The 18,364-nt window shown below is 49.9% G+C and overlaps 2 protein-coding genes across 2 annotated transcripts in view; one reads left to right on the forward strand and one right to left on the reverse strand.

The window, feature by feature from the left end:
• The window catches only part of zbtb14 (zinc finger and BTB domain containing 14), a 37,073-nt gene that overhangs the window by 11,102 nt on the left and 7,607 nt on the right, over positions 1 to 18,364 (reverse strand). The window contains exons 11-18 of the mRNA XM_088363196.1: positions 17,776 to 18,105; positions 12,299 to 12,637; positions 12,080 to 12,226; positions 11,785 to 11,944; positions 7,659 to 11,688; positions 7,374 to 7,570; positions 5,375 to 7,222; positions 5,224 to 5,289 (exon numbers count right to left, since the gene is read on the reverse strand). The gene's annotated coding sequence lies outside the window, so the exon portion shown is untranslated. The remainder of the gene's footprint in view (positions 1 to 5,223; positions 5,290 to 5,374; positions 7,223 to 7,373; positions 7,571 to 7,658; positions 11,689 to 11,784; positions 11,945 to 12,079; positions 12,227 to 12,298; positions 12,638 to 17,775; positions 18,106 to 18,364) is intronic.
• Positions 34 to 18,304, forward strand: LOC148380891 (piezo-type mechanosensitive ion channel component 2-like). Its single transcript, XM_088363140.1, has 56 exons — positions 34 to 425; positions 1,343 to 1,441; positions 2,408 to 2,515; positions 2,683 to 2,725; positions 2,815 to 2,935; positions 3,180 to 3,333; positions 3,841 to 4,054; positions 5,988 to 6,135; positions 6,299 to 6,493; positions 6,569 to 6,668; positions 6,793 to 7,166; positions 7,388 to 7,508; positions 7,571 to 7,788; positions 7,867 to 8,015; positions 8,087 to 8,165; positions 8,236 to 8,330; positions 8,490 to 8,674; positions 8,739 to 8,896; positions 8,964 to 9,134; positions 9,223 to 9,336; positions 9,403 to 9,603; positions 9,669 to 9,873; positions 10,006 to 10,107; positions 10,197 to 10,374; positions 10,445 to 10,531; positions 10,596 to 10,752; positions 10,823 to 10,919; positions 10,993 to 11,158; positions 11,222 to 11,311; positions 11,376 to 11,464; positions 11,535 to 11,600; positions 11,666 to 11,775; positions 11,906 to 12,029; positions 12,092 to 12,160; positions 12,321 to 12,487; positions 12,547 to 12,649; positions 12,779 to 12,974; positions 13,236 to 13,466; positions 13,532 to 13,633; positions 13,707 to 13,863; positions 13,985 to 14,167; positions 14,241 to 14,391; positions 14,470 to 14,566; positions 14,635 to 14,782; positions 14,852 to 14,939; positions 15,007 to 15,133; positions 15,213 to 15,371; positions 15,428 to 15,575; positions 15,644 to 15,832; positions 15,894 to 15,986; positions 16,077 to 16,243; positions 16,317 to 16,433; positions 16,544 to 16,623; positions 16,705 to 16,918; positions 16,994 to 17,135; positions 17,914 to 18,304. The coding sequence occupies exons 1-56, from the start codon at positions 350 to 352 to the stop codon at positions 18,013 to 18,015; spliced, it is 7,824 nt and encodes a 2,607-aa protein (XP_088219266.1). The 5' UTR covers positions 34 to 349; the 3' UTR covers positions 18,016 to 18,304.

Consider the following 18,364-nt stretch of genomic DNA (forward strand, 5'->3'; position numbering starts at 1 on the left):
AGAGAAAAAAAAGGGGGAGGGAGGAGGGGGGTCTGAAAACATCTGCGCGCCCCTGCTTGTTTTTGGCCCCCGAGAGACGAAGGAGTCCAAGGGGCAGGAGAAGAAGATTTGTAGGAAGAAGTGTAAGCTGGAGATAAACTTGTCCCCTCTTCTCATCTCTTGTTGGATTTTGGAGTTTGAGCCCGGAGGGGTTGGTTTTGTTGGCCGAACCCCTTTGAGCGTGTGGAGGCGCGTGTTTGCGGAATGCCCCCGGCGGCGGTGGCACCGCTCCCGGTCCCGTCCAGGCGGACGCACCTCTGACAGCCCGCCCCAGGCGCGCCGGCTGCAGGAGCAGGGACGCGGCGGAACCATGTCCCGTTCGACCTCCCAACTGCTGCTGGCGGGTTTCACCTTCAGGCTGCTGCTGCCGCTCAGCCTCAGCGCAGGTCAGGCGTCTTTTCTAATCAATCTTCTCATTTTGGATTGTCCGTCACTACCATTCGGGTGCTTCAAGTCCTCAATAATCCTGAAATTAATCAGAATTCAACACTATCCACTTGGTTGTTGTTTTCCAGCATGAGAAGCTTGTGCTTCATTGCCAACATTACGTTGGCAAACCAAAGTCCATCAAAGGAAGAGCTTCTCGTCAATAGTTGCATTCTCACGGCCGCGACATGAAGGTCGAGCGGGCCACGTGTCTATCACCAAAAGGTCCACTTTTCTGCCACTTTTGAGTACGGCAGAAAAGGAAGGGCCCCTTTCTCTGCTGCATGTCAACGCCTCTCGAAACTTGCAACCCTCAGCAAAATGCAGTCTCCATGTGAATCCTGAAGTGTGGAGGGGATGGGAAAATCCGGATGGAGTTGGTAACGGGAAAGGGAATGCCAAATCAAAAGTCTCGGTTTGTTGCTGACGGAATCTTTGCTTTTGGCCCCCGACCCGCACTTGATGTCAAGTTGCAGCTGTTAGCATGTGCCACCGTGAACAGCATAGCAGCTAACGTGTGTTGAGATCTTGATGCCCGCGTTTGACTTTCTTAGCAGTTATCGATATTCTTGTCGCACTCGTTGGCGTGAGGGAAGCGTGGGATGGTCCGAAACTTTCTGCGGCTCACATTCCAAACGGAGGGGGAGGCGTGAGCGTATTGCTGTGTGGTGAGCAGTGTGTCAACACACACAACCAGATGTTGTTACCTGGGAAAGTGGGGGCAGTGTGAGTGAGGGGGAAGGGGGCGCAAACAAGGCCACGCTGTCTTCTTGGTCTGGAAGGTTTCTCAGCCAGACAGACGGGCGGGCAGGCGGGTTGCTTTTCAAATCACTGAAGATGACTGATGTCACGCCTGCATGATGTGATGTGTTGGCAGGGGCTTTGCTGCGTTTCAACGGCTTCTCGCTGCTCTACGTCTTCCTGCTGCTCCTGCTGCCCCTGCTGCCCCAACCCTGCGCCGGCTCCCTGCGTGCAGGTACCGCCGCCGCCTCCGGTCCCACGGCCCGCCTACAGCGGTTCTTCGTGCTTTGCCAAAAAGGGGGCATTGCCCATCCCATGTTTACTGCTTGCTAGAATCAAGATTAGAATCAAAGCAGCATGTTGGAATTAAATGAGAATCAAAGCAGCATGTTGGACCCTTGCTCACGTTTTCAATTAGAGTGAGTCCTGACCCCCTTCCTCAAATCCTTCTTTTCTGGGTGGGAAAAACTGTTCATTTTCACGCACTATCCCCAAGGCTGAGCTGGTAAATCAAAGTGCAATCTGGCCGACAAAATGAAGTTGGCGGAAAGAGCTCAAAAAGCTGTGAGAAATGCAAACATTGACATCTGTCAGTCTGGGTTAGGGCAGCTCAGGGGGGAGGGGGAGGATGGAACGGGCCACAATGGGCGATTTACTAAACAACACAAAAGTTCACAAATACTATGTGGCAACGTGAACACAATACATCACAGTGGGGGTCAGGCTTGTCCTTCCTGAGGAAACTAAAAGATGACACCCATATATATTGGCATGTGTTCCTTCCTGAGGAAAGCAGAAGGATAAACACACACACACGTACACACACACGCGTTGTGTGTTGTGACGTATCAGGTGATTCTCCCGGCGGAAAGAAAAAGAAAAGGGTGACAATGGGTCAAATGTGACATCACTTCCTGTTTAGATTGGAGCTGAATGGTGAAATTTCGGCAGCTGGAGGACATGGGGGGAAAAAATTCTCACGGTGCGCCACCAAACCAAAACTTCTCCAAAAGTAGAAAAAGCGCAACTGATGGAATCCTCCATTTGTCCGTAGAAGATTTGACTGAGCGAGTGAATGAATTGGAGGGAACATTTGCATCCCGTTTTTGGCAAACACACAGCTGAAGAAATCTGCCTGCTTCCGAGCGATGGCTACTGAGCCGAGGGTCGAATGTCAGAGTGGGTGTCGTTGGTCTCCTAGGCAACAGCAATCGCTGCGTCACGGCGGTTTGTGTGTCCAGTTTCCTCTTCCTGCTGCTGCAGACCTTCTTCCAGATCTCCGCTGCCGCCCTCACCCCCGACCGCAAGTGTAAGTTTGCGGCCGTCTGACTGACGCCCGTCTGACTGGCGCCCCCTGTCTGACTGGTGCTTGTCTGACTCGACTAACGCCCGTCTGACTCGATGGGCGACCGTCTGACTCGTACTTCTTTGCCCTGCCTAACGCACGGCCGCTGGCCTGTCTTGTCTGGTCTTCAGGTACCTCCTGGCAGAAGGCGCTGAATCAGCTGGGCTTCGTGAGGTGAAAATGAGCAGCTTTGGCGCAAAAGGCGGCTGGCGCTGCAGCTGGCGCTGCCATGACATTGCTGTGTTGTGTTGACCGCCAATCAGGCTGACAGGAAGCGATGCACCATCCGCCGTGCGACACGTCCTCCCGGATATCGGTGTGCTGGTGGTTGGCCTGCTGGCATGGAGGCTGAGCCTGAGACTCGGCCCTGCGACACACACCCAGGTGGCCACGCACACATGGGAGAAGAGGGTTCAAGCTTCATCTCCGCTCATTTCGTAATGACATTTGCTCTCGATGATCTGATGACTCTGTAAGCCATTTACAAGCGGAACCTTGTTATGCGACAGGTCGTGAGGATCAAGTTTCTGGATCAATCCGATGCGCTCTCGCTCGCTCATCCTTGTTTGTCTCGCGACTGAATTTGGATGTGACCGAGGAGGCCCGTTTGTGCTTTGCGTCCGTGCAGGAATCACGGCTCTACGACCCAGAGGACGAGGCAAGCGCCGGCAGCAGGGTGGCAGCCCAAGTGGAACAAGTGTTGAGCAAAATCAGGAAGATGCTGGCAAATGCCATGACCGCTGGAGGCAAGCTTCTCTTCACGCTTTTGCTGGGACTCACAGGTAAGCCGCAGAAGCACACAGACCTCGTGGTGTTCCTTATGGTGTTCCTCCTGTGTTGAGCGCAATGGCACACACCTTGCCCCATTGGTTGAATCGCGAGGCCTCTTATTACTAGCCAAAATGAGGAGATAGCCAGATGGAATTTGGGCTGATTCAAATTGCAGGGCACCGGTTGGGGTTGTCGTTTTTTATTCTTTTCTAAGCATGGGATGATATCATGCTTCTTATTTCAATGGTTGTGAAGAAGAACCGGTGCCGTTGGGAACATCTTGGGAAGCCTTTGCCCAGTTTCCACACCAATAGAGTGTGTACATAGCCTTAGAGTGAGCCCGCAAGCCGTCCAGGGTGTAGTCTGCCCAGGTTTTGGGTGGATGGCTGGATGCTGGAGATCCTGCCTCCACATTTCAACACCTTTTTGCACTCTCTACATATTATTACAATGACGACACGTCCTTACCAGCAATGCCCCCTCTCTGTCCCCACCCTACCCTGTCCTGCCCCCCCCAGGTGTGGTGCTGCCATCACTCTCCTCCCTGCCCTACTTACTTTCTTTTCAGGTGGTGTGCACTTGGTGGGCTTGGAGCGGTCGGCTCCCCCCGCCGCTCTTCAGGTGTCTCTCTCTGATGTCGCTCTTGTATTCCGCCGCCCACTTCCTGCTCGTCTACAGCTACCAGCTGCCTTCGCTGCAGGAGGCGTGGCCTTCCACCCAGACCGCCGCAAGGTAATGCACATGAGGGCGGCAGCGACAATGAGCATGAAATGTGCCCGAGGGCCTTACGTCTATGACTTGAGCGTTTGCGATGAGCAAAACAGAAGGTCGACTCATTTGACGACGCAACATGCCCGCATTGAACATGTGAACCTCTTGCATCATTTTGCCAGAGCTTGTAAAAACAGGGGGAAATAACAGAGATTTACGAGGGAAGCAAAATTTTCCAAAGACAACAAAGGCAATGAATAGTGAAGCCATTTTATGCATGTTTGAAGTCCATGCACCAAAAAGAAACGCAGAGCCTCTAATTAAGCATGTGATGCCTTGCCCTTCCACACCCCCGAGAAACTTCCCCCCCCCCAGTTGCTTGAAGGCCTGTCTGGGTCAAAATTGGGTTCAAGAGACAAGCAAGACATGTGCTACATTCAAAACACCAAATCCCCAAAACAAGTAAAGTCACAAAGACACGCAGAAAGAGGCCTGGCGATCGATTCAGATTTTCAAAATCAAATCGATTCGATTCACAACGGCCCGATTCAAGTGATTTTTGATTCAGTTCAGGATTTTGTACTTTTATATAGAAGACATTCTCGGAAGAACCAAAGCTGAAAATAGTACAAACTTCTCGCTCTAACTTGGTGCATCAGTAAAAAGATGAATATTTACATTAAGACCCCATGGAGCTAGAAATTTTGAATAGGGTCCAATAGAATAGAATAGAATAGAATAGAATAGAATAGAATAGAATAGAATAGAATAGAATAGTGCCTAGCAGAAGCAACCTTAAGGTAACGAGCAATTTAAGTGAAACAGCGCACCCTGCTGTTTTCAAGTGCACACTGACACAGTTATTTACATTACACACTTGTAATGTTATTTAACAAACACATGTAGCAGGTTAGCTTAGCGAGCAAAACAAACAGCAACCAACAATGGACATTACTTCATGTATGTGCTAGCGTAGCAGCTATTATATCGCGATTTACGTTAGCATCAAGCTAATAGCCAACTCGCACCCTCTTCTATTTTCACATCACCTTAAGGCATAGTACGACTTACAAAAATAGTGTTCAATACATGTAAGACTGGTTTTACCCAAAATTTTTCACCAAATTCCTCACTAAGACAAAGTTGAGCTAAATTATTATGCACGTTAGCATTGAAGCACAGCCCCTTACCTCATACCGGAGCTCAGCATGAGTGGAGAACAGCTCCTCACATCGATACACATATACTTGGTTGTCCTATAAAGCAGGCAACTCATTAAATATCGATTTGAATGAGTTAATTCTTGTTTTGTATGATTTTCACGAGAGAATGCTTGCTCACCACATTGACTCCGGAAATATATGCGCCACGTCGTGGGTATTACCTCTAAATGGAACACGGGTTTTCCACCCATATGTAAGGAAAATCAATTTGATTGATTGGTTTGTTTTTAAACTCAGCCTTACAGAGTACACAAATCATGCCAAGTCTGGGAACTAAATAGAAAACAAGTGACGAGACAATGAGTCACAGGTAGACAAGACATGGAGCGAGCCGATTGGTTGACACCAGAACAGGTGGCATGTATAGGCAAACAAGACAGAACATGAAATCTTCTGAAAAGAATGCAAAAGTCCACCAACACACATCATGACAACAGGTTTTCCAATTTTGTTTTCCCCCCAAACCACCTTTAATGAAAGTATTCCTTCCTAGAAATCGGAGACTTATCGGATAACCACTTTGAGGAAAGGGGACATTCTCCCTGGAACCAAATAAGATGCGGAGATGTTCATTTGTCACGCTCACTTAAAGTTTACTGTAAAGCCGACATGGAAAACAAAAGAGAATTCAGGTCACCTAGCTTCATGCTAACATGAAAAGCAGCATAGTAGTGTAGCAGCATCATATGCGCGGAAATGCTAACCCTAACCCTGACTGATTGATGCCGCAGCGTGTTCGGCCTGGTCCCTCTGGTGTCGGCGGACTGCGATGCTCCCTGGAGGATGCAGGTGAACCCGCAGCTCAGCTGGTTTCACTTTGTCAGCCCGCTGACGCTCGTGACGCTCTACCACGTCGTCGCTGGCCTGCGGAGGAACAAGGTGATGACGCACAAACTGGAAAAGAAGCACAGTGATGTCAGAAAAGAAGGATTAGACGTTAGATGGGGAAAGGGCAGTTAGATCAGGAAAGGCAGACAGTGATGTTCTCCTGCTAGTGGCTGAGAGCCGTCTCCTCATTTTCAAAGCGGTTCTTCTTCTTCAGCTGCTGGATGGCGAAGAGGTTCCGAGCACAGACAAAATGGACTCTTTGGAGCCCGTAAGCTGTGACGCTAGCAGTGACGTTATCACCACTGATGAGGTCATCGGCAGTGAGGTCAAAGGTGACATCGCGGCCGAGAGCCAACGAGAGTTGTGGAGAACAGCTCACGACGGAGATGTGCGTTTTGGGACGTCAACCGTAAGATTGCGATTTCATCTTTAGTACCATTTGTGATTAAGTCAGGTGAGCGTGACGTGTCTACGGCACTTTCAGGATTCTTTGACCCTGGATAGTCCGCCTGAGTCTTTGGCCCCGCCCACACAGAGCACAATCCTGGAGTCGGACACGCCTCACTGCTCCTTCAGCCATTCAGGTGAAGGCTGGCCGCCTCAATTTGGTTCATTTTAGCTTTATAAAACAAAATTACAATGAATTAGTGCAAAGTAGTCGTCGTAAGGATATGTCTTGAAATCTCCTTGCTTCCATCCGTACGGCAGATACGTTGGAGACGTGCGCTTTCGAAGGCGACGCGGCCCATTGGGGCGGCGAGGACGAAGCGCACGGCGGATCCGGCGTGGCTTCCGTGGCGTCGGGCTTCCTCCTGAAGCAGAGTTACGTGGCCGCACTGATGGCCATGATGGCCTGGTCCATCACGTACGTGTCGTGGCTGACCTGCGTGCTGCTGCTGTGGTCATGCGCTCTGTGGATGATGCGCCAGCGGCGGCGCTACACGCTGGCGTCCTCGCCGTGGTTGGTGGCCTACGGTAACCTGCTGCTCGTCCTGCAGTACATCTTCAGCTTTGCAGCCGTCCGTCAGGTGCCGGGACTCTTTCCCAAAAAGGACGATCCCTGCCGGGAGCTGGCGTCAAAGGTACCACCACACGGCTGCTTGCTTGGGGGCTCCAACATGGTGACCCTGGGCCTGTTCTAAAAATATACCACCAGGTGTCACTCCGAAGAAACTATTTCATTTCAAAATGGCAAACGAGGAACTTCAAAAATACTAAATGAAGTCCAAAGTATAGTCGCATCTGTTCGCACGTGGATGACAGTTTTCAGAAGAGGAGTTTCAGCCCACCGTGCTTTTTCCAGCTCGTGTGTCTGCTGACCTTCTGGCTGCTGCTACGTCAGGCTCGTATGGAGAAGACAGACCGACACACCGACGGAGAGACAAACTCCCGGCTGTCCACCGTCACCATCGTCCACACGGAAGGTAAAACATCTTCAGCCGCCGGTAGCGTCCAGTTTCTGACTGCTGGTCTTCTTGCTTTCCAGCTGAGGAGAAGATGGAAGAGATTTGCTATGAGGAGGTCCTTTTGATGAAAGGAGGAGTTCAGATGGACGCTCTGCTTGCAGTACTCACCAGGATGTTTGTCAAATACTGGATCTACGTCTGCGGCACAATGTTCTTTTTTGTCAGTTTTGAGGGCAAAATGGTCCTGTACAAGGTCATCTACATGGTGATGTTCCTGTGCTGTGTAGCTCTCTACCAGGTAGCGGCCACTTCCGATAATGCCAGTTGCTTCTTGGAGAAGTGCCTGGTGACTCCGTGCCTTGTCCTGTCTCTGCAGTTGAACTACGAAAAGTGGCGGGCCTTATTACGAGGCTTTTGGGTCGCTGTGGTGGTTTACTCCATGTTGGTCCTCTTTTTGGTCTACACCTTCCAGTTCCCCTCGTCCCTCCACACCTGGACCTACTACACTGGACTAAGCACTCACAGGTTTGCACCCTACTCCCACTTGGATCTTTGTAGGACGTAGGTCTGCAAGTTCTCCTGCCTTCTGTCTCCAGGTTGGAGGATCTGGGTTTGGAGAAGTTCTCAGTCCCAGTCCTCTTCACAAGGATCTTCATCCCCACAGCTTTTCTGCTGGTGCGGATTGACAAGTGTGCTTCGGGATACTGTCTCGATGAAAATGCTAACGCTGCTTTTTCCTTTCCAGGTGTGTATTGTTCACCTGCACTACTTTCACGAGCCCTTCCTCCAGCTGACAGACCTCAAAACTGTAGTGGACACGCACAACAGCACCATCACAAGGTAGAACTCGAGCGAGCAGAGGTCCAGACATCCTAATTTGAGCGTCAAACATGTCGAGAGACTCGATTGTTAACGTCAAGTTTTGCTTTGCCTACGTATCGTCACTTGATGCCATTTGAGTTGGTTTGTGTTCACCATGCTGCCACTGCTGATCTTCAGGTTGGTCCACTCTGAGGGCAGCCTTGTGGACATGTCAGTGGGAGGCGCTTCGCAGCTCTTTGCGGAGGATGAAGAAGGGGGCGTGGTCTCAGGAAAAGAGGAGGAGCCAGAGGAAAAGTGGAGACAAGAAGAAGATGAGGAGCCCTGCACATTTGAGGAGGAGAGCCTGTCGGAGCACACAGCGGGTAAGACGTTGCTGATCACAGCTCAGGGAAGATAACAAGTGACTGTCGGCTGATCTGTCCGCAGCGTTGGTGTCGTGGAGATTGGTGGTGGACCGTCTGTCGGTTTTGTTCCTGCGCCTCCTCCTGTCTTTGCAGCGCCTGCAGAGCCTCCTCTGGTGGCTACTGGAACTTCACATTGTGAAAATTGTCTCCTCCTACATGATTTGGATCTCAGTCAAGGAGGTCCGTGAAGTTTGCCAGCTACTGTCTGCTTAGCGCAACCATCTCACCCCTGCGACTTTCTTTTCAGGTGTGTGTGTTCAATCTGCTGTTTGTGGCGTCTGTGGCTGTGGCTTTGCCTTGCAGAGCCTGGCGCCCCCTGCTGGCTGGGGTGTGCACCGTGTGGACGTGCATGGTGGCCATCTGTAAGATGATGTACCAGCTCAACATTGTCCAGCCCGTCACATCCAACTGCACCATGGTAATCGCCGTCCGTCCCACCAACATGTCAAACATATAACAAAGTTTACAGGAAAAAGATGCTGCACTGTCTGTCTGTCTGTCTTTAGCCAGGTAACGCCACGACCAACGTGTCTACCTCAGTCTTGTACGCTGCTCCGATTGACCCCGCCCAGTGGGTGGGTCTTCGCAAATATGAGGGAAAACTGCTGGACTACTTGCGGGTGAGACCAGTCGACTCGGTGTCTCTCCGACCCGGACAGCCGGCGGCTTGACGCTTGTTTTCACAGTACAACCTGATGATGCTGGCGCTCTTGGCCTTCGAGGTGACGGTTGACAGACACCAGGAATTCCACCGTCTGCGCTGCAACCAAGTCCCACCTCCAACCAAAACTTTGTTCCATGACATCAGCAGGCGTCACATGGATCAAAGCGTGCTGAGCTGCGCCAAATATTTTCTCAATTACTTCTTTTACAAGTTCGGCCTGGAGGTGAGCGACTGGCGGCACCAATGGGAGCATCTGGAAACACGTGCTCACGATTGTTTGTATGTCAGACCTGCTTTCTGTTAGTGGTCAACGTGATTGGTCAGCGGATGGATCTGTTCGCCGTTGGCCACGCCTTGGGGCTCATCGGCGTCCTGTCAAGGCGTAGCAGGAAGCGAATCAGTGCAGTGTGGCCAAAATACTGCTACTTCCTCTCCGGGCTCTTGTGTCTCCAGTATCTCTTGTGTATTGGATTGCCGCCTGCTGCCTGCAAAGGTAACATCTGCACATTATCATCTGAAGATTGTCCAGTTAGTTCAGCTCTCTGGGGTTCTGGCCTCATGAGAAAGGAGGGGGGCGGAGCTTAAGGAAGCACAAAATCTCACAGTGCTTTGTGTGGTCCCTCAGATTATCCATGGCGGCCGCCCACATCCAACGTGGACTCCAACGTGGTGAAATGGCTTTTCCTGCCAGATCACCTGACTCCCCCAAACCCCCTCTTCCTTCTATGTAAGCAAGGTCCTCCCTCCTTCTGCTCCTTCAAGAAAACGTGGACAGGAAAGACATTGTGCGTGTGCGTGCGCCTGGGTGTGGTCCAGACGACTATCTGCTCCTGCTGGGCGCCTCGTTACAGCTTCAAGTGTTCGAGGACGAGCGTGACGTCAGCGTCCAGGCGTTGGCCGGCAACAACGGCGAGCTGGATGTCGAAGATGGCCACGTCTGGGATCTGACCCGGGGGCTTCGTCCCATCACCGTCCCCGACTTCATGCTGTGCAGGTGAGCACGAGGTCGTCCCATCTGTGATCGTTTGTCTACGTGTGTTTGACCTTCTGACCGTCGTGCCCAGGTCTTATCTGGATATGATGAAGGTCATCATTTTCAGCTACATGTTCTGGTTTGTCCTCACCATCATCTTCATCACAGGAACCACCAGGTGAAAGTTCATTTGTGGGTTAAGCCTGAATCCAGTTCACTTTCTAATTCTAATTCTCTTGCAGGATCAGCATCTTCTGCATGGGCTACCTAGTGGCGTGTTTCTATTTCCTCTTGGTGGGCGGAGACCTGCTGCTTAAACCCGTCGGCTCCATCCTGCTATATTGGGACTGTCTGATCGGCTACAACGTCTTTGTCATCACCATGAAGAACATCCTTTCTGTACGTTTGTCTTGACTCTCATCTGCAAAATGGACGCCCCGACAAAGGACTGTCTTTTCCCCCGCTGCAGATCTTGGCGTGTGGTTTCATCAAGTCGCTGGTTGTCAACCACTGCTGGTTGGTCCAGCTCTTCAGCCTGGCCTGCACCATCCGAGGCTACGCTAAGCGTAAACATTCCGTCCGTCCTTCCATCGCCCTGTTAGCCGCGTTCGTTCACCCGGGTGTCACCCCTCTCGGCAGCGGCACAGCAGAGCAGCAAACAATGCGAACTCCCCAGCGACGAGGCTGGAATCATCTGGGACGGCGTGTGCTTCTGCTTCCTATTGCTGCAACGGAGGGTCTTCCGGAGTCACTACTTCCTCTACGTGGTGCTGGACCTGCAAAACACCCAACTGCTGGCCTCCAGGTGACATACAGACACACGCTTCCACGTATGTGGGCGGGGTGACAGGCTTCAAATGTTTTTTAGGGGGGCGGAGCTCTTTGAAGCATCTACCGTGAAAGCAGTGCGTGCCAGACTGGAGGTGGAGAAGATGTCCATGGACCTACTGAAGAGACAGTAAGCCTCGTTTTACAAACCCCTGCAAAGTGTTCAGCAAACTGAAGATGGCTCTGTGTTACAGGATGGAGAGGATTAAATGTCGCCAGCAGAAGTTCCGAAGAGGAAAAGAGAAAATGCTCAATTTGACTCAAAGAAGCTCCCGTAGTGATGGTATGTGTAAAGCATGCTGTTGAACCAGGAAATCCAACCCATCAGTTTGGCCATTTTTTTTTGTGTTCAGCTCAGGAAAAGATGAAGGGGCGAGCACAGGAGGATTGGTGGAGGCCGTGGGTCAACCATGCCTCCAGTGAGTCACGTCCGCTTGATGGCCTCGCTCGCTACGCCCTTACTGACTTCGCTTTGTGTCGGCAGTGGTGAGGAGCGGAGACTACTTCCTGTTTGAGAGCGACAGCCAGGAAGATGAAGATGACAAAAAGGATGAAGAGAAGGAGGAGGAGGGTCCTGACAAATCTGCCCTTCAGGTGCCTCACCCCGTCCTGCTCTTCTTGCTCCTCTCCTTCTCCTTCAGCACTATCCTTGGCTGAGTTTGGTTCTCTTACCAATACTGTAACATCTCCTCTTTCTCCTTTCCTTCCCGTCTGACTTGTTCAGTTTGTGTATCACGCCTGGATAACGGACTCCAGAACGGCCCTGAGAGCTCGTCACAGCCAGAAGAAAGTGAAGAAACAGAAGCCCGAGCAGAAGATGGCGCAAAGCGGAACAGAGGAGACGTCAGGTACTTCCACAAAGGAAACAGAAAAGTTGAGGAATCCAAGTGTGACTCACTTATCCTTCTAGATTGCGCCACTACTGAAGTGATGGAGGACTCGGAGGAGGACGTGGAGAAGGACAAGGAGGAGGGAGCGGGTAGGTCCACCGCCCCAGTGTTGTAGAGGAGAAGCAACGGTGGCCATGCCAGGAACCTTCTGGAACCTTAAATGGAAAAGTGCCAACAGTGACTATGTTTGGTCTGACCAAGAGGAGGTTTACAATTTAGGAACTGACATGATCATGTTTTACATTGAAGATACGGTCCTGCGTCGGGCCTCCAACGTTCTTCGCTTCTGCTGGGTTCTGTTGTCGGCTCTGCTGGACTCACTGACCTCTTGGCTGGGTGGTTTGTGTCGAGAACACGTGGACATCTCCACCGTGCTGCGCATGGAGCGCTGCATGCTGACCCAGCAGGCCAAGCAGGTAGCGCTCGAGGGTCGCAACCATGATGGCCCGCCACCTGCTTACTCTTATGTTCTCAGGGTCAGGTGCCGTCCAGAGAGGCCATCCATGTGTACTACCAGCAACAGATGATGCAGAGTTCCAGAGAATCAGGAATCAACCTGAGTGTTCCTGAGGAAGAAGGTTAGACTTTTATCATATAGCGCTTCCACAATGGCTTTTGCTGTCACCAAGTGCTTTACAAAAATCAAATCACAAAACACGTTACAAGGATAAGAATCAGTTTCCCTCCATATGTCTCGTTGTTTGAAGCAGTTATAGATGAAAAAGGAAATAAGGACAAAGACGAGAGTCCAGCCTCTGGAGATGAAACAATGGCTGATGCCTCTGTGGTCCAGACAAGAGAAGACTGCCCAGAGTGCTTCATAGCTATGACCAGCCAATCACACCGAGCCAAACTGACCAGGATGAAGAGAGTTTCATCATCTTCAGATGAGGAGGACCAAAGGTTGTTCTTTTCAAGCTACTGGCGGGAACTTCATTTTGTATCTATTAGAATAGTTTTTCCTAAATTCCCACTGCACACTGGTTGGTATTTGGAATTCCATAGTTGGACAATCACAATGATGATGGCCAGTCTGAGAAGAACTTGCTTTCGAACCATAAAGGCTTTTTGTGGAAATTGATTGCGCAATTAGGGTGTCATGGTGCATTGTTTGACCAGTTCTGGAGAATCTGACCAACAAGTTCCCAAACGTTCCTCTTCCAGGGCTGCCTCGCCCTCCTCTCAGATGTCCCCACCTTCCTACAGCCATGCTCTGGCTGAGGACATCCAAGAGCCGGAGAGTGAGCAGGACGAATCCAAAAGAAGAATGAAGGCAAGATTAAGGAGGCAGCTCTTACTTCACAAGACTGACGTCCCATCTGGATGTACCTCCACTTCTTGTCTCTTGACATCTCGTCCTCAGGAGCTGACAGCGAGTGAGCTTCTGAAGAACAGGTAAGGCCGACTGAGGATCTGCATCTTGCTGACTTGAGTGTGCTTTAGAATTGTCTTTTCTTCAGGACTTTCCACAGTGTAGAACTGGAGGCATCTGATGAGTTCTATCGCAACCAACCCCAGCTTCTCCAGCTATGCTATGCCTTTTACAACATTCTCGCTGCCAGGTAGTTGCTGAAATCAGGCTTTCAAGAACCCCGTTGAACCTGTGACTGACTGATCTCCATCGGTTTTGACCAGATCCGAGACGGTCTGCTACCTGGTTATCGTCTTGAACCACATGGTGTCTGCCAGCTGTCTCACATTGGTACTTCCTGTTCTGGTGTTTCTGTGGGCAACTCTGTCTGTACCTCGACCCAGTAAGACCTTCTGGATGACAGCCATCATCTACACTGAGGTGCACACCACTTGGATCTGTGTCATTTTCTGGTGGAACCGGCAAACTTCCCTGATGTAGTATCAATAAAGTCTTGTTCCTCTAGCTCTGATGTGCTAACACTCAGGACTGTCTCCTTCAGGTTACCATCGTGATCAAGTATTTTTTCCAGTTTGGGTTCTTTCCCTTCAACCAAAAACTAGAGGTGGACCGCTCAAAACCCTTCCACCCTCCCAACATACTGGGGGTGGAGAAGAAGGAAGGCTACGTTCTGTATGACCTTCTGCAACTGCTTGCTCTATTTTACCACAGAGCCATACTGAAGGTATAGCACAAGATCAAGAAATGAACAACAATGACTCAAAGATTTATTTTCTTTCTTTGTGGACTTAACCCAGTGCCATGGACTTTGGGACCAGAGTATCTCCACTGACACCAAGTATCAGCAAGATGACCAGGCAGACTTAAGTTCAACTCCCACAGATATGGTGTACTGGGGTGGTGAGAGGCAGGCCTGCTCTAGCTCCACCGGACTATGTTCTCCTACAGGTGAAACAAAGCAGCCTTTGGATTTTTGCTTCTGATTTTTGCCCTGAGATTGTTTTATGTTGGTCTTCTTGTTTTCAGGCAGTATGAGCTCCATAGAACAGCTCGGCAAGTTGGAACTGCTGCTGAGGAAACTTGGAGAACTTTCCATCAGGAGCAAGCAATACTGTGTTAGCAAGTAAGGAGTTTGATTCGATGGCCTAGCTTACCACAGCACTGACCTCTCCGCCCACTAAATACTTTCAGGTGCGAGTCCCTTTCCAGTCCAGTCTGTCAGTTCTTCCGAGCTCTGGTCCAGCCAGAGTACAGCGCCGTGACCGACGTTTACGTCCTCATGTTCCTGGCGGACACAATCGACTTCATCATCATCGTCTTCGGCTTCTGGGCTTTTGGGGTATACGTTCACATGCCGTGAGCACAAGTCACAAAGATTCATCTTTTGCTTTTTGTCCTCACGTCTCAGAAACACTCGGCAGCCGCCGACATCACTTCCTCCCTTTCAGAGGACCAAGTTCCTGAAGCATTCTTGGTGATGGTTCTGATCCAGTTCGGTACGTCATCCTACCTGAATGATCCAATATCGTTGAGGTGCCTCACTATCCTCCTACGTGTCTTCAGGTACCATGGTGATCGATCGAGCTCTGTATTTAAGGAAGACCGTGTTGGGAAAGTTGGTCTTTCAGGTGATTTTGGTGTTGGGGATCCACTTCTGGATGTTCTTCATCCTGCCGACTGTCACAGAGAGGTGAATGATCATCTCCATTTGCTCTTGCCCAAGGTGAATGTCACCTGTTTTGAACCCTGAAACCTATCTGTGTGTCCAGACGCTTCAATCACAACTTGGTGGCTCAGCTGTGGTATTTCGTCAAATGTATTTACTTCGGCTTGTCAGCGTACCAGATTCGCTCAGGTTATCCGACGCGGGTCCTGGGAAACTTCCTGACAAAGAGCTACAATTATCTCAACCTGTTCCTGTTCCAAGGGTAAGCGGATCCCGGCCCACTGCAGACTTTGTTACTTTGTCCATGTTCATTTGTAGTTTCCGACTGGTTCCTTTCCTGACTGAGCTGCGAGCTGTGATGGACTGGGTGTGGACCGACACCACCTTGTCTTTGTCCTCCTGGATCTGCGTTGAGGATGTCTATGCCCACTGCTTTGTCTTAAAGTGCTGGAGAGAGTCTGAGAAGGTCCCCATTCGGTTCTCAAAGCTGTCAGACTCCTGAGCCCTAAAGTCTTTTTGTCTTCTGGTCTTCAGCGATACCCTCAGCCTCGTGGTCAGAAGAAGAAACGAGTGGTGAAGTACGGGATGGGAGGTTTGATCGTGCTGCTGCTGATTTGCATCGTGTGGTTTCCTCTGCTCTTCATGTCCCTCGTCAAGTCGGTGGCTGGTGTCGTCAACCAGCCGCTGGACATCTCTCTGACCATCACTCTGGGAGGCTTCCAGGTAAACTAGGCCTGAACTGGATCTCGTCCTTTACTGACTCTCTTCATCCGTGTCCTTGTAGCCAGTTTTCACAATGAGTGCACAGCAGAATCAGCTGAAAGACCTGACCGAGGAAGACTTCAGAGCCTTTGTTCGTTCCTACAGTTACTTTCCGGTAAAACTTCATCTCAAATGTTTCGTCTTGTTTTTGAATCATTGCTCCAACCAGCCGTCCGAACACTGTTGTCCCCTTTTGCTCCCTCAGAGCGCTTTGCAGTTTCTCGAAGCATACAGTCACGAAGATGTGACTGTGGCCGAGCTGCAGGGTAGCAGTAACTCTCTATGGACCATCAGTCCACCAAGCAGGCGATACCTGAGCCAGGTGCTCAACCTGGACCACTTTCCCCTGACCTTGTCCTGGACAATTCAGAGGTCACATTTACTTCCTTGAAAGATAATAAATCCCCTAATACAGAAAGTAACCCCTCTCTCTCGCTAAAACCAGGAACTTGAGTCTTGGGGCAAAGGCGGAGCTTGCATCGGGTAAACATGTGTCCTACCTGAATGACCAGACTCGTTTGGAACTGATCCAGCTCCTGAATGGTACCAGAACACTTCCTGTGTGAGTGAGGGCTTTGGTCAAGGATACAAGTTTCAACATTTTAAAAACTGCTGAGTCAGCCGTGGCAAGATCAGGTTTGGTGCGAGTTGAACGATGCATTTTTGTTTCAGTGTGATTGACGCCGTGTTGCCATCTTTCTTACGAGCGCCAAGTGACTCCAACGCCAAACCCATCGAGCAGCTCTACACAGGTTTCTAATCGCCATCACAGATCATTTCTTCTCATGTGCATGCATCAGAAGGAAAGACTGTTTTGTTGCTCCTTCGATTAGACGGCTGCTACAAGGACATTTTGTTGTCCCTGGAGCGAACAGTCAACGAGAGCCAAGAGATCCAGGAGTGGTGGATTGTCGACCAACCAGCTTCCAGTCTTGTACATTTGGGGGGCGCAACTTCAACAGACAACAGCAGAGAAGCGGGCCTTCAGATCTTTGTGTTCAGTGATAAAGTCAGCCCACCGAGTCTCGGCTTCCTGGCCGGATATGGGTACTTGAGTCGCCATGGTAACCATGTACAACAACAGCACCCAGTATATTCTGACGTTCTGCTTGTGTCCCGCAGCATTATGGGATTGTACGCCTCTGTGGTTTTGGTCATTGGGAAGTTCGTACGGGAATTTTTCAGTGGAATCAGTCACTCCATCATGTTTGAGGAGCTTCCCTGCGTCGACCGCATCCTCAAGCTGTGCACCGACATCTTCCTGGTACCATCTAATTTTCCTGGTCTACATAGATAAATATTTATTATTAATAATAATAACAATAATAAAAAATGGGGTCAGTTGTGAAACATGACTTTTTTAAGACCCTTATTTTGATGGATCTCTACATTAGTGCAAAAATCTGTAGGCTACTGTGCCTCTTCTGTTTACATTCAAGAGGTCTGCTTGATGGTAATTCAAAATTATGAGGAAATATCAGTGGTTTTTTTTTTCAAATAGAATAAATTATAGATATAATTACATTGTTTTCGTGATCTAAAATGGAATTTTTCAGTCAATGGTCCAGCTCTCGTTGGGTTTTGAGAAAGAGAAGCCTCTTTTCACAAAAATAATTTAATTATAGCCAGCAAGTAACAATTGCAGTACCTGAGCAAGCCTGTGTGGGGTGCTCGTTCTACTCATCACAGCCAGACCAACTCGTGTGATTGAATTGATCAACTAAAATTTACGTCCGAGGAAAAGTCATTAGTCTTTCAAAACAATCTCTCTTTTTTTCTTTTAGCTAACAACTGACAGTATAGCCATCGAGTTATCTCGCTGCTAAAAACTGTAACCATGCGGAAAAGTGGCCCTCAAGGGGGCAACCCCGCTAACTCAATGAGTCGGTACCAGCCTGACTTACCGTTTCGCCATCTGTGAGCGGTTCTTCAGAAGGCTTAGCTGCACGTGTCTCTTCATGCAAAGCAAAAGCGGCTTCCCGGCCGTCGTGGTGAAGGCCGACCGGCGAGTGTCGCCACCTGATTGGCTCTTTGTCTTGCAGGTGCGTGAGACAGGTGAGCTGGAGCTGGAGGAGGAGCTTTACGCCAAACTCATCTTCTTGTACCGCTCGCCAGAGACTCTAATTAAGTGGACGAGACGCTGACGGAATGCCGTGACGTTCTCCGGGCTGTTTCCGCTTTCCCTCCCCGAATGAGAGACGACCTTCCGTTCTTTTCTCAAATGTGATGTAACACTGTGGAATTGGAAAGAAAAGACATTCTTCAGACAGACAGACGTGAAGGGCTGAAGATCAAAAAATAACTTTCATTTTGGTTCTGTGTTTTCATTTCACTTTTTCCATTTCACCACAACCTTTAAGTCTGTGAAAAGATTTGCTCATGTATGAAAATAGTTCAACAAATCAGGGTGAATTAAATGATTTATCCAAGTGATTGAAGGAAAAGTGGATACACGGGCAAAAATCATCCATTAAGCCACTCCTGAATACTATG

Source organism: Syngnathus floridae, chromosome 20 (assembly GCF_059516105.1).
Source record: "Syngnathus floridae isolate MCC-2025c chromosome 20, RoL_Sflo_1.0, whole genome shotgun sequence".
NCBI classification, from domain to species: Eukaryota; Metazoa; Chordata; class Actinopteri; order Syngnathiformes; family Syngnathidae; genus Syngnathus; species Syngnathus floridae.